Source organism: Alnus glutinosa, chromosome 3 (assembly GCF_958979055.1).
Source record: "Alnus glutinosa chromosome 3, dhAlnGlut1.1, whole genome shotgun sequence".
Lineage (NCBI taxonomy): Eukaryota > Viridiplantae > Streptophyta > Magnoliopsida > Fagales > Betulaceae > Alnus > Alnus glutinosa.
Window position 1 is genome coordinate 4676459 of NC_084888.1, and position 16144 is coordinate 4692602.

General features: G+C 34.1%; 1 protein-coding gene across 1 annotated transcript; it reads left to right on the forward strand.

Annotated features, from left to right (window-relative positions):
- The first annotated feature begins 5109 nt into the window (after positions 1-5109).
- On the forward strand, positions 5110-15067 carry LOC133864686 (methionine aminopeptidase 1D, chloroplastic/mitochondrial). The gene is made up of 10 exons (XM_062301089.1): positions 5110-5267; positions 6104-6173; positions 7595-7823; positions 8281-8442; positions 8540-8581; positions 11478-11549; positions 13062-13141; positions 13629-13726; positions 14172-14219; positions 14837-15067. The coding sequence occupies exons 1-10, from the start codon at positions 5174-5176 to the stop codon at positions 14980-14982; spliced, it is 1041 nt and encodes a 346-aa protein (XP_062157073.1). The 5' UTR covers positions 5110-5173; the 3' UTR covers positions 14983-15067.
- The last annotated feature ends 1077 nt before the right edge of the window (positions 15068-16144 follow it).

Genomic DNA, 16144 nt, shown 5'->3' on the forward strand with positions numbered 1-16144 from the left:
TGATGCTAGGTCGATGCCGACAAAACTGAGGGCGCGATTCCGGTGGCTTGAGGTGCGAACTTCTTGTGAAACAGGAGGAAATTTCCAATAAAATTGAGGTGGAGAGGATGGAGGACAGGGGAAGGAGAGAGGAGAGAGATATTATTTTCTTTTATTAAAATAATAGGTTGAGAATCTATAGTAACCATGTAATTATACATGGTTACTGTAGATTCCCAAGCAACTTATGTAAATATAGGGTGTCTGATGTGGGGTGTTTTTTTTTATGAAATTTTTGTTAAACATTAAGAAGGGAACCAATTTAGGGAGACTGATAGGAGTGCTCTAAGAGTGACAATTGGTGTTTTAATTTGTGTCGGGCTCGAATTATGTCAAAATATATGTATAAGATTATATATACAAGCTAGTTAGATTCTTTAATTCTAATCCATTAATGTTGTGTTAGATTCGCGAATCATGTCAAAAATTAACAACATTTAATTATGTTGCTTGTCGGGGTTTGGTTGTGTCAAGTAAGATTATATAGGTCAATTCTAACTTGATTCATTTGATTAAACGAATTAGATCTTTTAACCCTAACCTACTAGTTTTGTATTAAATTCGTGTCGGGTTCATAAGTCGTGTAGAAAATTAACAGCCATAATTAATAGTCATTTATTTAAAGTCTAAATTGATTCCAATATAAATTTATTTATTTAAGATATATATTTTTGTGTATAAAGTAGATTTGGAATTCAAAACCCACAAAATCAAACCAATGAACTTGAGTAGTAAACATGATGGTTTTTTTACTAGCTAAGCCCTTCTAGTATGTGAAAGGAATTTATTGGCCCAACTCTTAGTTCTTGAGGTAGTTCTGTCAACTAACACAAAACAATCATTTTTTATTTTTATTTTCTTTACAATTTGAAGGAGATACGAGGGACACCAAGTGGATGAGCATCCACAAAAATTAGCTGCCCAAATTAATATTACGAGAGAGCTCATACAAGGTTCATCTGTCTAAATAAATTTTGGGCGATCCAGCCATTTACTTATTGATTAGGTGAGTCTCACATAAGTTCTCTCACAATAACTACCCGTATTACTAACAATTTAGATAACTAATTATTGTGAATATGAATCTCTTTCAAATACATATATATAATAGGAAGAAAGCCTTCATTGAATACATATAATACGAAGAAAGCCTTCATTGAACCCCAATAATATTTTGAATGATCTCTTTGGTTCATTGAGCCCCCAGTACTACAAGTGAATATATTGAATGAGCACTCAAATCCGATTATTAGAAGAGATGATTTTTTGTTACTCCAAAATACGACTCTTGACCACCTTGCTCATGTGTCAAGGTAGTCCCTTAGCTAGTTTTAGGGCTTTTTTTTTTTTAAAAAAAAAAAGTAAAATTAAAAATTGCCACGTTGGCAAAGGTGGCCATGATTAAAATTATGTATTAAAGTGACAATGTATCATATCTCATTAGCAAAATGCTAATTTAGCTAATCCTAAAACAAAATATGTCAGAAAAAGTGCTATGTCCGACCAGCTAAATTATTTGTTGAGTAGTGTAGCACTAGCAAAAGTAAAAAACCGAATATCTAAATAGAAAATAAATAATAAATAAAAACAGAGAAAAAAAAATATAATAATAATAATAATTGGTAGCTAAAATAGGGAGTGAATTAAGTATTGGTGTACGTTTTGAATAAATGAGTAGCTAAAAAAAAATATTTAATTAAAATTTGACTAACCAAATATGACTTAATGCCCTACAAAAATTAGGAGAAAGATCCTGGAGATTGATCGAGCACTAAAAAGTAAAAACAATAATCCCTATTTTTGGGTTTTTTCTTCCTCTCTGGTATGTGTATATATATAATATGCTTGTCAGGCCGCCTCCAATTCATAAACCTTCTATTTGTCATGATACCTTCACGTCGCAGAGAAGCAGGGAGGGCTGCATTCACATGCAACTGAATTCATTGGTACTTTATGTACTCGGTACCTATTGACAGACAGCTTCTTCATATGAACGTGAAAAGGGTGCAGTTGCTCTTATCGTACCAATTTTACTAAAACCAGCTTTGGCTCATTTGTCGCTTGATCAGTTGAGTAATTATTATATTATTTTTCATCTCACTGTACATGTCTGAAGCTCTGGTTGTTTTTTACCGGAGCTTTTTGTCAAAATTTAAAGCAAAAGCATCGAAGTATCTTTTTTTGGGGAGAAAATGAAATGTCATAAAGTGAATAATTATCATTATATATTAATTGTACATTCCAAATTGATTTTACATCCTTATAGATGGACTATTTGGGTAGCTCGATCTGTGTTTTCATGATGTACGTTGGACCAACAAAATAGAAAAATTCTATGTGATTGTGTCTTTATTCTAATTGTAGGAAACAATGTCATCAGATCGAAGACAAAAAGGATAAATCAATGATAAACTAACCAAATTCTTTTATCGATCTAGATGTGTAAATTGTAATACAATACTAAATTGGAAGTAATTAAAGAATGTCTCACGTAATAATTCATTAACAAAATATTTGAAGTACTATAAATTTTATTTCAATTTCTAATCAATAGTCCACATGACATTATCAAGTCGGTCATAATTTATTTTAATTGTTCAATGATAAACATGATAAATGTCACATAATACTATCATATCAAATTTTAAAGGACATGTAGCAGGATTAAGATCTTTTCAATTTTCAAATAAAATAGATCGAAATAAATCATTCATGAGTTATGATTAGATTTTACAGATATAATATTCACACATCTAATGGTGTATACCGTTAAATGCAACAAAATAACAATACTCTAATTCATCTTGCCATGCTTTGAACTTCAATTATTTTATTGAAAAAACGCATACAAACATATAGCGCTGATATATATTGTCTATAAAAATCACATTTTATTGGTGATGAAATTATTGGGAGGGAGAGACCCACACGGGCGGAGACTCGATGGGAGAGGCAGTCGCGTAGATAGACATTTTAACGTGACCCTCGTGGTCAATCACTGCGGCCAAGCGGACGGACATGAATGAAGTACTGGTACACTCGAAGCTTCTGACAAGTGGTGTGGGCCCCCCAGTGCGAATTGAAAACAAAAATTTATTGTGGGTAGGCCCCCACGAAATGGGCCATGCCCGAACGTCAGAGAGAGTAACCTAAAGTATCTCTCCGTAGCATCGGATTCCAAAATTTTGTCCCCAAGAAAAGGGCGTCGAAAATGACGGGTCGCTTTGGCATGGGCTTCACACTGCATTTTTTGTGCGGGCGGGCCGACGAGGGAGGGGGTCTGTTTATGTCAAAGCCTAATCATCCAACCACAAGTCCACGTCACTTGGCAATTTCGCCTACTAGACGTCCCCTCTCTCTTTCCCTATATTTGAGGTTGATGCTTGGACTTACCCAGAAACACAGAAGAAGTTGATGCTTGGAATTATACCCTTTCGTTTTCAGAGGGTTTTGTCCTCTCCAAAGTGCAAGCCTAGATTTGATTGGTTTGTGCTCTAGCGCAATATCTGTAAATTCTTGATTTTTCTTCCCCTCCCCACAACACAAATTCATTCTTTTCTTTTCTTTTTTTTTTCTTTTTTTTTTTTTTGGTGGGTGTGAATTTTAGTGAAACTAGCAAAAATAGTGTTAATCTCCAAATTTCAAACAATTTATTAGATCGTACTATAAAAAGCATGATGGATATTGGATTATTGAATTATGGTCTGTTGGGAGTATTGTGTGTGTGTTTGACTAATTGAGTTTCCCATGTGACATAGTAATCAAGAGTAATTGATTCATTAATATTGATGGATGCAAACAAGTTGGGTAAAGTTGTTTGATTAAAATAATGTTTCAATACAATATATCAATGGTTAAATTCATATTTCCTTATAAGGTTAAGCTTCTTTTTTAATCTATGCTTTAAATTTGACAGTTAAACTTAATCGACAAAATTTGAAAGTTAAACTTAATTATTTTGTTACTGACGCGGTAAATGACAAGTCAATTTGTATGAAACTTGTAGTAAAAGTTACAGTATCCCTAATAGCACTCTTAACATTTTAATTAACATGCAAACTGTTTGGATAAATCTATTATTCTTCGTATTAGGTTTAGCATTAAGCGGTTTAATCTTAATTTTATTTTGTATAATGCTTCCATAGTTTGCATACTTTGCAGAAATGACTAACAATATTTGATTTGATTGTTTATGTGCGTGTCAACTTCCTTACACGATATCATATCCTGAGGGAAAGACAAAACCTCAGCTGCCAAAATAAGCAATCATGACCGGAGCCTTGTAATGGCCCATGCAAAATTGTCTGAATCAATCCAAAGCTGCATTGATGACAGAATGAATTGGATGACATTTAATTCATTTTTTTTTTCATTGTAAAAGGAAATAAAAGTATTTTTATTTTCTTTAAAAAAAAAAAAAAAAAAAAAATCTTCTTCTTTCTTATTTTTGTTAGACAATTTCACAATTCCTTCAGCTTATGCTTTGGCAATAGAATAGGAATGCCAGCTTGCCAGACTTGGGCTTTGCTTAACCTTTGTCTTGAGTAAGCCCATATGGCCAGCTATGCGTTCCTTGCAAGGTCTACACGGTTAAAATAGATAAATGAAGCCAACATTTTTATATTACAATACATTCATAAGATGTGGATATTTTAATTTAAGTACGCGATTTTAAAATAATACCTAAACCTTTTAAACCGTAAAACCCTTACCTTAAAACGATGTTTGTTTGATAAAACTATTTATTTAAAGTGTTCTGACGAGATATAAAAATAAAAATAATTTTAAATGTTTTGTGATTGAAAAGGTGTTTAGGTGAACGGTTAAAAACCGGTCGCATCTATGATGTGCCAAATGTATGAGTTGCGGGCAGAGATTTTCAATTCATAAGGATAAACTCTCGTGTTTATTTTCCACCCAAAATAAAATCGGATTATTTGTTGGGTCAAAATCAACGGTTAGAAAATCTCGTATTGGGTTTGGGCTGAACAATCTATCATGAGGCCTCATCCCAGGCCCAATTCAATTGAAAAAAAAATAAAAAAAAAATAATGAAGAACCATTAAACAGATGATAAAGAAGGAAAGAGTATAAGGATAAAAGAGAGTTTGTGAGCGAAAGAATAGCAGGCGATATGTCTCTGCGACCCAAACTCCTCTCTTCTTTTGTTGGAGACCGATGTCTTTGTTCAACGCCGCCTCTTCACCAACACTTCCGCTACAACCCAGGTCCTTCATTTTCTTCACCCCGTTTTTTTATTTTATTTTTTTAATGATTTCTTGGAACCTATTCTTGTGATTTATGATTATGTTTTTAGTTCGTAAAGGTTATTGAATTATGCATAAAGTGGTTTTTTATTTATTTTTGGTAAGTGGTACAGACACCCGGTAAGTTTTGTTGGAGTTAGAGCTCAATGGCAACTGCTAAGAGTGTTTTGTATTAATGAGTCACAGATAAAAAAACTTTTCAAAACAATTTCTTTGCCAGCGATGTTTGTATGAAATGGGTGTTTAGTTTGCTTTAGAAAAGAGGCATTAAGGTTTTAAATTACAACTTCCAAAAGCTTAAGCGATAAGAAATTATAAATTTATAAACTTTAACACTCCCTTGTGGGCTCAAAGTTGTTGTAGGCAACACCTGAAATATTTAACTGAATTGGAATAAACTGTATAGTTAGGGTGTGAACTCAGGGCTTATGCATTGATTACATGATAAACTACCAGTTATTCCAAAAGGTTAAGCTAATAAAAAATAGTTGGTTTAGTAATTTAATTAATATTCTAACATATTCCCTCATGGGTGGGGCTCAAATTCTCTCTTAATAAGTAAGGCCCAATAAATGGATATTTAACTGAAATGGAAGGTAAATAACAGAGACAAAGTTCAACTTAAGACCTTTTTATCTTAAATTATTACTTATTACCAAAAGCTTAAGCTGATAAGAAATTGTAAATTTAATTGTTTAATTAATATTTAATCACTTTAACTAGTATAATTTGTTATGCACATCCTAGTAATAAGGGTATTTTAAGTTTAGTTATTGTTATTTTGGCTGCTTTTGCAGGAAGCAAACATGTGACATTGCAGTTATCCAGAACGTTTTCTGGCTTAACCAACCTCTTATTCAATAGAAGGTGGGTAATACTCTATTTGCACACAATTCTTTTGATTTAGACAGAAGCAAGCATAAGATGTTCACATTTCTTCCCAGGACTCCACTAAAGTGGGACTAGCACTGGATAATGACCCTTCTAATATGCTTTTCGCGATATGAGCAATGCCCATGTTGTTTTATGGATTTGCTTGTGTTGACGCATGGTTTCAAGTTACTAAAATCTATTAACCTTGTATTTCTGTTTACTCTTTTGGTTGTTTTGTTGGATTTACATGTCAAAAAGCGACCTTTAGGTAGAGCATAGTTGTCAAATTTTCTATCTTCTCCTTGCTGATACTGTATATATATTTCGCCAAATATTTTCTTTAGATACATTCTGATTAAAATGAAGGATGTGTTAATCGTAGTATAGTTGAGTGGTTCTATGGAATACTTAAAATCGAGATCTTAAAATACTATCCTGCAGCAAAGTGGATAATACTTAAATTTTATAAAATAAGGAAGAAAAGTGGGTAAAGAGACTGCTTGTAAGATTGGAAATCATCAAATGTATGAAACTAATGACGAGATTCACTCCCATATTGTCTTTTCATCTGTGGGTCATGTGAAAGCAATTCAATACGGCAAATCATTACACACCTTTGCATGGGCAATATAACAGCAGTAAAGATTAAAGATGAAACCATTGATTAAGTGAGGTTTGGATATCACATGGAACTTAATTTTTTTTTTTTTTTTTTTTTTTAATTTCTGCATATGCAAAAGTAATTACTGTACCGTGGTAGCAAATACAAATGGGATGGAGTAATTTATGAAATTTTGTAAGTGCATAATTTAAACCAATGTTGGAAAAAGATTTATAGACACAATTAAATAACATGAAAACCATAGCGATGGTGTTTTTATTTTTATTTTTTAAGTCATATCCAAGGTTATAAGTTTTGGGGAAAATCTGTATGCCCTTTGAAGCTATTATGAAACAACAGTTTGATTAATTCTGGGTTTGGTTAACTAATTTAGCCGTTTAAGGAAAATGTTACTCCATTAAAATTATGTCACATATGAGCTGACCTATTTACGACTTTCTTTGTGCCACTTCTTAACCACTTTCAAATTGGAGAAATGTGATAGATACGTATTATTTCAAATGACTGGCTTCTATACAAAAAATTAGCTGAGAAGACTCATGATGTGATTATGGGTTTATTCTAGGCTGATTTTTGTTCAGAAATTGTGATGCGTACAGAGAAGTTCTTGGTTTCTGGGGTCTGTAGTTCCTGATTTGCTTAAATTTTTGATCTGGTCACGGCCACTCCTTTGGGTTTTTTGCTGTAGGGTTGACGACTTGACTTGATCAATCATGAAAATGTCCTTTGGCCTCACACACATGACACATTTTCAGAAATAGATATTTGACAGCCTTCCTGTTGAAATTAGCAGAAATCTAGATGAATTGCCAAATGCCAAGCGTGAACGTCTAAAGCCTGGAAAAGTGTCTCCTCGTCGACCTGTTCCAGGTCATATACTGCGGCCTCCTTATGTCAAATCTAAGCAACCACCTGGAATCGCAAGTGGACCTGAAGTGCATGATGAGAAGGGGATAGAATTTATGAGAGCTTCTGGAAGGCTGGCAGCACAGGTTCTTGAATATGCTGGGACTTTAGTCAAGGTGACACTTTGATTTGGTTTGCTAGTACTTGAGAACGATTTTTAATTTACAGTCTATTGTTCAATGTAAAATCATGTGGTGGTACCAGTCCTTACATGATATTCATCTATGAGATATTTACACTGCTAATTCTCCCCGCCCCCCTCCCAAAAAAAATCTCTCTCTCTCTCTCTCTCTCTCTCTCTCTCTCTCTCTCTCTCTCTCTCTTCTTGCTAAGGTTGAACTTGAGTCCATAAGGGTTGGATTTGGTAGCTAGTTTGTCAATTCTCATAATTTTTTTCACATTATAATTTTCAATTTTCATTTCTTGATCATTGTAAATAATTTATATTCTAGAATTAGTTTTTGTTGTAGCTGATGATAAAGTAGTTAGAGGTGCAATATAGATTGTACTTGCACGATATTGGAGGTGAGCACCTGAATTTATCGAAGTTTTAATTGTTGCTTCGGTTGGCAGCCAGGCATAACAACAGATGAAATTGACCAAGCCGTTCACCAAATGATAATTGATAACGGGGCCTACCCCTCGCCTCTTGGCTATGGTGGGTTTCCGAAGAGTGTATGTACATCAGTGAATGAATGCATTTGCCACGGAATACCAGATTCTTGTGCACTGAAGGTCCTTTCTGTTTAAGTTATTAAGTCACTTAACTATGTATTTCTGATTGTTTAAATATAAATTTAAACGAAATCTCTCATACGTGTTCTTTTTGCAGGATGGTGACATTATCAATATTGATGTTACAGTTTATCTAAATGTAAGTATGTTTGGTTTAGGGCATGCATAATTTGAATGACATGAAAGGATATTATACAGATTTAGATTTAAATTGGTGATAATTGATGTGCATTGTTTTGACCATGTAATGAGTTCCTTTATTATATCATTGGTTCTCTGCTGTGCTAGGTTTTAGTGTGTTGGCAAATTCATGTGTCAAAACATGAGATTTGGTTGTAATGTTTAGGTCTTGAGTTAGGGTTGAGGCAGTGTCAAATGTCAGTTCAAGAGAAGGATAAAATTGAAGAATTCAAGACTTTAATCGACACTTAGATTGCAGTTTGATCGATCGAAGTAGTGCAGAAGATCTTTATACAAATTCCAAAGAAGTTCGATCGCTTACATGATTGATGTTTGATCGATCAAAGATGTGCATCAAGTGCCATTCTGAAACCCTAGAGGTTCGATCGACTCCTCAATCGTAGCATGATCGATTTAACACATGTGATCATGAAATCGTAAAGTTCGATCGATACTCGATCGATCGGAGTTGACATAAACTATTTTATTATTTAGCTGACTTACCTGTTTACACTTTGGAGAGAAATTTAAATACTTTGAGCAGAAACAGATATTAATAATCTCCTTGCCTTTTACCATTAAACCACAAAAACAACTTCAGTCACCGAAGTTCCGGGTTGTAGCGAGCGAGTTCGTTCATAGAGGGGATTTTGTAGAAGAAGGCTAGAGGTTCTTGAGTCACTGTGGTGGGAGGCAAACGGGTCGATTGCTGGAGTTACAAGCCCATGACTATACTATAAAGGTTTTGTGAGTATAGACTGGTTGTAACAAATGTTTCTTCTATAGTGGAATTCCTTTGGGGTTGGTTGGCCTCCGGAGTGGTTATACTTTGAAGAGTTCTTCAAAAGTTTCAACTTCGTTACCAGAATCTTTGTTTTGATTTTATCTTATGCTTTATTTGATTTTGGTAATTATAACTGTAGTGTTTGGATTGAAAATTGATAATATCTGAATTTTGTGTTATATCTGAAGATTGAAAATTGGATTTTCTTACTTATCAAAAAAAAAAAAATATCTGAATTTTGTGTTATATTTGAGCTTGGTTTATATTGTTTGGATTAATTTCCTAAGTGAGATCCTTGACCTCTGTTGTTAATGGAGAAAGCTCAGTCTGTTAGTATGAGTTCCAAATATAGGAGAGACTCTAAAGATAAGAAAAGGACACATACTCAAGGCATAAAGTGCCATGAGTGCGCTGACTTTCGACATATTTGTGTTGAGTGTCCAAATTATAGGAAGACAAGTTTATTTCATCAATGAATTAACAAGTAGTCCATGTTTAGTGGTTTGATAGGATTGCCTTGTAATTCGAGTTGTATTTTTTTTTGTTTATGTTTTATCACAGAATTGTCAAAATGGGAGTTTGTTAGGTTTTAATATATTGGCAAATTCATGTGTTAGAACACAGAATTTGGGTTGTAATGTTTAGTTCTTGATTTAGGGTTGAGTTGGTGTCAAATGTTAGTTCAAGAGAAGGCTAAAATTGAACAGTTCAAGACTTTGATTGCAGTTCAATCGAACAAATTTGTGCAGAAGATTCTCGTACAAATTCCTGAGAAGTTCGATTGCTCACATTATTGATGTTCGATCAATCGAGGATGTGCATCAAGTGCCATACTGAAACCTGAGAGGTTCGATCGACACCTCTTTTGTAGCATGATTGACCAAACATATTTGATCTTGAAACACTATAGTTCGATCGATACTCAATTGATCAAGATCAATCGAAGTTGACAGAAACAATTTTATTATTCAGCCAACTTACCTGTTTAATCTTAAGGTTTTACCCTACCTATATAAGCCTATTAAAGCACAATTTCTAGGGACAGAGGGTGTGACCATTGCATACACTTTGGAGAGAAACCGAAACACTTTGAGCCTAAACATAGATTAATCCTCTCCTTTTTTGTTACTGTTAAACCACAGAAAGAAAACCTTCAGTCACAGGCGTTGCAAGTTGCAGCGAGTGAGTAATTTCATGGAGGAGATTCCATAGAAGAAGGCGAGAGGTTCTTGAGCCACTGCATTGGGAGGCAACTGTGTCGTTTGTTGGGGTTGCAAGCCTATGTCTAGGTTACAAAGGTTTTGTAAGTAGACTAGTGTAACATTTGATTTTTTCTAATGGAATTCCTTTAGGGTTGGCTGGCCTTTGGAGTGTTTTTTCTTGTGAAACTTATTCAAAAGTTTCCACTTACCAAAATCTTTGTGTTGATCTTGATTTATTTTCTTGCTTATTATTTGGATTTTGGTGACATAATCTGTGTAACTGTGTGATAAAATTGGGATATTCTCTGTTTATTTCAATATTGGGGTCAATCTAGAATTTTCACGACGATTTCATTTATGTTCATGTTGCTGGGTTATAGGCCTTGAGTAGTGTTTCAAGCATTTTCTTTTTCATTGTTGTGAGCAAATAGTGATATTTGGAAGAAGAACTCAATATCCAGGGAAAAGAATGCTAAGATTTGAGAGAACATTGATACATTAACCACTTTTATTGCTTCTTTAGTTGATACTGATCTTTTTTGTATTTTAGTACTACAAACAGTTAAATTATTTACATGCCATAACAATGGTTTATTACTGAATCTGTTGCAAGTATTGGCAAAATGATATCACCTACATGTTTTTGTTTCTTGTTTCTTGTGCTTAATAAACCCTTTTTGTTTTATTCTTCCCCATTCCCTCCTCTCTTTTTTTCTCTGCCATTTTTTCCCCCTTGACCATAATGTTAGTAAATTTCTCTGACCCTCAAAACCATTACTTTCTTGCATTCAGAGTTGTTGTAATGCATATTCTATGATTTGCATATTCTGAGCTCAAGTATTTACATGTAACCTAACTGTGATTCACAGGGGTATCATGGTGATACATCAGCAACATTCTTCTGTGGAGATGTTGATGATGAGGCCAGACAGCTAGTTCAGGTAGCTATCTTGGACTTTAATCTAAGTAGGTCTCCATGCGTTCTCTTCAGATTCATGATAGTTGGAAATAAGTCTATCAAAATCATGTCTTCACTAATAAGATGATTTGTTGTTAAGAAGTGAATATCTTTATGGGTTCAGTGAATGGGTAAAAACTCCTTCCTAACTCCACCAGAATCATTACTTACCAACTTGGTAAATTTGATTATTATTTGGTGAAATAAATTTACTAGCGCTATATACTAAAGGATACTTGTGTCTCCTTATTGACTTTAGGGATGTAAATGACCTAAGTTGTGATGACATTGGGAATTATGATTAGGGCTTAGGTGAAACGCATGACAAGCTTGAAATTCTTAACTGAGCTCAGCTCATGTTTAGAAAATATAGGAGCTATACTTTTACCTACTGTTTTCTTATGTGCAATCAAAGATCTATTTAGTGTATCTGTGATGGGTAAGTGGGGATAACTAATGGGTTAGATCTACTCAACAAGGATACTCTTTCTTTGTTCTTGTGGACTTGTTGAGTCCATTCATGTGCCTATAATTGCACCTTATTCCAGCATTTCTGCAACTTGGGTAACCAACGATTGTATCTTTGTATTGTTTTTGTGATAAGTAAAGCAAATTCATTAAAAAGTTATTGAAAAGTTATGTGGCGTAAACCTCCACAAACTTTTAATCCTAAATGAGGCTTAGCTGGGTGAAGCCTGCCTAGGATCCAAGAATGCTTGTTGAATAATATGACCTTGAATTCTTGGAAGCCGGTCAGTGCAATTATTTCGGTAGATACGTGCATGCATCCGCCACAACTGAGCCTACTGTTTTGATTTTTCTCCTTTCTTTTCCATGCACTCAAAACAGGTGACAAGATAAGTGAGCATCATCCTGGTTTTATTTATTTGGCTTCATTGTTAGAAATTCACAAGAAACTAAAAAAGAAAAAGAAAAAAAAAGAAGAAGAGTAATGCTACACTTCACACTTATTTATCACATTTATGACACAATGGTGTATTTTAAGCGGCTTATACTTTTGTTTTTTTAAGTGGTTGACATTGTAAACCACTTAAAACACGCAATGTCAGCTAGTATGACATGGGTGTGATCAATGGGCGTGAAAAGTAGCATTATTCAAAAAAAAGAACTAGCTTACAGTGTACAGATGCTGCAAAAAGCTTTCCTGAACAAATACAAAATAGTCATGGTAGGGAAAACAAATGCTGGCGTACTTTATGTGTTTTTGGTACTATATAGAACATTGTGTGTCGATTTGCAACAAGTATCACTATAATTAGCTGTTAACATGTTGAACTTGCGTTTGGTATTCAATAATTCATTTTTTAAAAACCTTTTCTGCACGTCTTTTTTGATTCATGGTTTCATTTAATGCTCTTAGGAAATGCGTTTTGTATGAAGTTGGTTGTAAAGAAGATTGTTTAACATATTGAGATCTTTTCTTCTTTATCTTAGTCATATTTATGGAAATGATTTCTTGGAGTATATGCTTCAGGTGACTAAAGAATGTCTCCATAAAGCAATTTCAATATGTGCACCAGGAGTGGAATTCAAGAAAATTGGCAAAACGATTCAGTAAGGCCTTCTGTGTACTTTTATTTCTTAATTCTGTGGCTCCCATTTCTCCTCTTTAATCTCTGCAGTTATGTTAATGAATGAATTTTTAAGAATTAGAGAATTGTAGTTGTTCTGTTTGCCATTTCTTTTTCTGTATCGACTTCCCTAGGCTTAGCTTACCATCTGCTCCCTCGTCAATTTTTTTTTAATTGGGTAATTTGCAAAAAAACTTATAATAGTAAACTCTTACGTTTTAATGAGTCAATGCATTATTAATTTCTTACCCGGAACTTGGTTCTTTTGATATAGTCATATGTGCACTGACTACTTTGAGGTACTTTAAAGTTCTTCCAGCTGGTTTATTTGATGTTGAAATACTTGGACAATCGTTTTTCTTGGTACATATTATTATTGAAGATCATTTTTAGTTTTCTATACATGAAAGCTAAGTCACAGTTTTATACTAACTCGTAATTACCATGTATGTGTGCATTTTTTTTCTCAGTGACCATGCAGATAAATATCGTTACGGTGTTGTTCGACAGTTTGTTGGCCACGGGGTTGGACGTGTATTTCATGCTGATCCAGTTGTTCTACACTACAGTAATTTTACTGAGCTTTTATATTGCTCCTTTCTGTGTTGGACATTCTTGTTTTAGGCTGCAGTTTCAATACCATATTGATTTTGGTTGGCGTGATCTTGTTTAAATCAAAATTATATATTTTAATTGTGCCTCCATTCTAAGTTATGCAAATTGTCTAACTGATATCAAAGGTATATCAACTTTGACAAGACCATCCGGAACATAGAAAGACATGCCATTTAACCTATATGCAATTTGGCTATACTGGTATAAAATCCAAATTTAAGTATCCAGAAAAAAAATGAAATAATATAGAGTTTCATTAACTGTTGTCATTACCTCTTTTATTCAAGTGTTATGATAACATTTCTCCTTCACAAGATGCCTTCTCTCTTGCATCTGTGTATACATTTTCTGCCGGATTTCCAGCATATTCTGTTGAAATAATTCTTCATTCTTTTCAGGGAACAATGATGATGGACACATGCTGTTGAATCAAACCTTCACAATTGGTAAATGAGTTTCCGTTCTTATAGTTTACCTTGAGTTCCCCGTTAACTCCCATGCTTTTAGTTTGTAGCTTCTCTACAATTATCTCAAAACTTGTTATACACTGTACATGTGAACTCAAAGTTGGCCATAGGTAATATGAAAAGAGAAGTAGAACAAAGTAGGCCGGATGGAGATCACTGATCACCACCGATGTCTTAGCAGAAATCTGTACATGTAGGCTCATGTTGTTTATTTTGTAGTTTTGGGGAGAGCAAAAGATGGTTTTGTTGGAAGACTTTAATTATTCAACTTTATGTTTAAAGTATTACAGTTACCTTAAATTTTTCATTAAATCCAATATTCGAATGATCTTCAGATGTTTACGGAACCCTTTGGAGTTAATACTTGTAATCAATGACTAAAACTTGATGATTTTGACTTGGGGAAAATGTTTAGATTGGTGGCTGGTGTGGTTTGGGAGTATCACGGCTTCTCATGGTTTACTTGGATTTTGAAGTTCTAATGTAATCAATGACTCAAGCATGCGTTCACGTAATTAATGATCGAAATATTTCTCTTTCAATTGTATTATAGATCATGGATGATAATGTTTGTGCATTGTGGTAAACCTGTGTAGAACCGATGCTGACAATCGGCAGCAGTAATCCTATAATGTGGGATGATAACTGGACGATCGTTACAGAAGACGGGAGCCTGTCAGCACAATTTGAACACACAATTCTAATAACCCAAGATGGGGCTGAGATATTGACGAAGTGTTAGATATGGTTTGAACTTGCCTCCTAATCAAAAAATTTGCATTGGAGGAGGTATCATTGCAATCCTTATTTTAACCACTATTGCTTCATTTGGCCCAGCTTCTGGTTCATCTGGTATTTATTTTCGTTGCTTCTTTTTTTCACCCACCCCCCCCCCCCCCCCCCCCCCCCCCCCCCCTATTTATTCCTCCACCCTCTACTTTTTTGGGCTACAGACAGGAATTTCGTACAATATTTTGTTGCATATCATAAATGTCTTAGGAATTGTGGATATTATGTATCATTTGGTTTGTTAGTGACAATATAAACTCACATATTGTAGAATATGTCGTACATGTTGCCCATCAACTTAAACATGAAGGACTTTGTCTGCTAATATGCTGGCTTGGACCGGGATTCCGTGCAATGAAAGGCTGTCATATCATAGTGGGCAGTTTTATTGCACGAGATCTAAATCCTGCTAGCATTGCTTTGACATTTTATCATATGATTAGTTGGGGTTACAAATGCCGTCGGGAGAGACGAATTCGGCTTGCATTTTACTCCTTCGGCCACCAATTCAAACATGATTTAATTTGTCCATAATCTTTTGTAATATACAATTTAAACAAATTCCGAAGAAAATGATTCAATTTAGAGACCTTGAGCCCGGGCAGAAATAGGCTTTAACTTACAAAATTTAAAAAATTCCTTTAAAATATATCTTCCCCCCCCCCCCACCACCAAAAAAAAAGGGGGCTTTTTATGGTTTTGCCCCCTTTTCAAAATTTATGATTTCCCCGTGCCTTGAGCTAAAGTTTTACCAATTCAAAGTAGATGCATCATTTCCCGATTGATTTTAAGATTGCGTTAAGAAGTTTTTTTTTTTTTTGAAATGGGTCTGCTTGGTTAAAAGCTTAAAAAGTAATATTTAATTTTTTTACTCTTTTTTTTTTTAATGAATAATCAGAATTTTTATTGAAGAAAGAAGAAATTCTTTGTACACGAAAAGTATACAAGAAAACAAGAGCACAAAAGAACTAGCTGCTATACAAGATAAATAAGAGCACTAAGAGCTAATTGATATTACAATCTAGAAAGCAAATAAGATTTACCAAATTCCGTGAACATGGGCTCAATCCAAAAGAGTTTTCAGAAAGAATGATTTAAGAAATAATACATTAGAC

What these genes read in the sequence shown, in the direction of transcription:
- LOC133864686 (XM_062301089.1), top strand. Translation starts at nt 5,174, where the DNA reads ATGTCTCTGCGACCCAAACTCCTCTCTTCTTTTGTTGGAGACCGATGT. An exon ending in AAAATTGGCAAAACGATTCA is followed by an intron (nt 13,142 to 13,628) that starts GTAAGGCCTTCT and finishes TTTTTTTCTCAG; the next exon opens with TGACCATGCAGATAAATATC. An exon ending in TCCAGTTGTTCTACACTACA is followed by an intron (nt 13,727 to 14,171) that starts GTAATTTTACTG and finishes CATTCTTTTCAG; the next exon opens with GGAACAATGATGATGGACAC.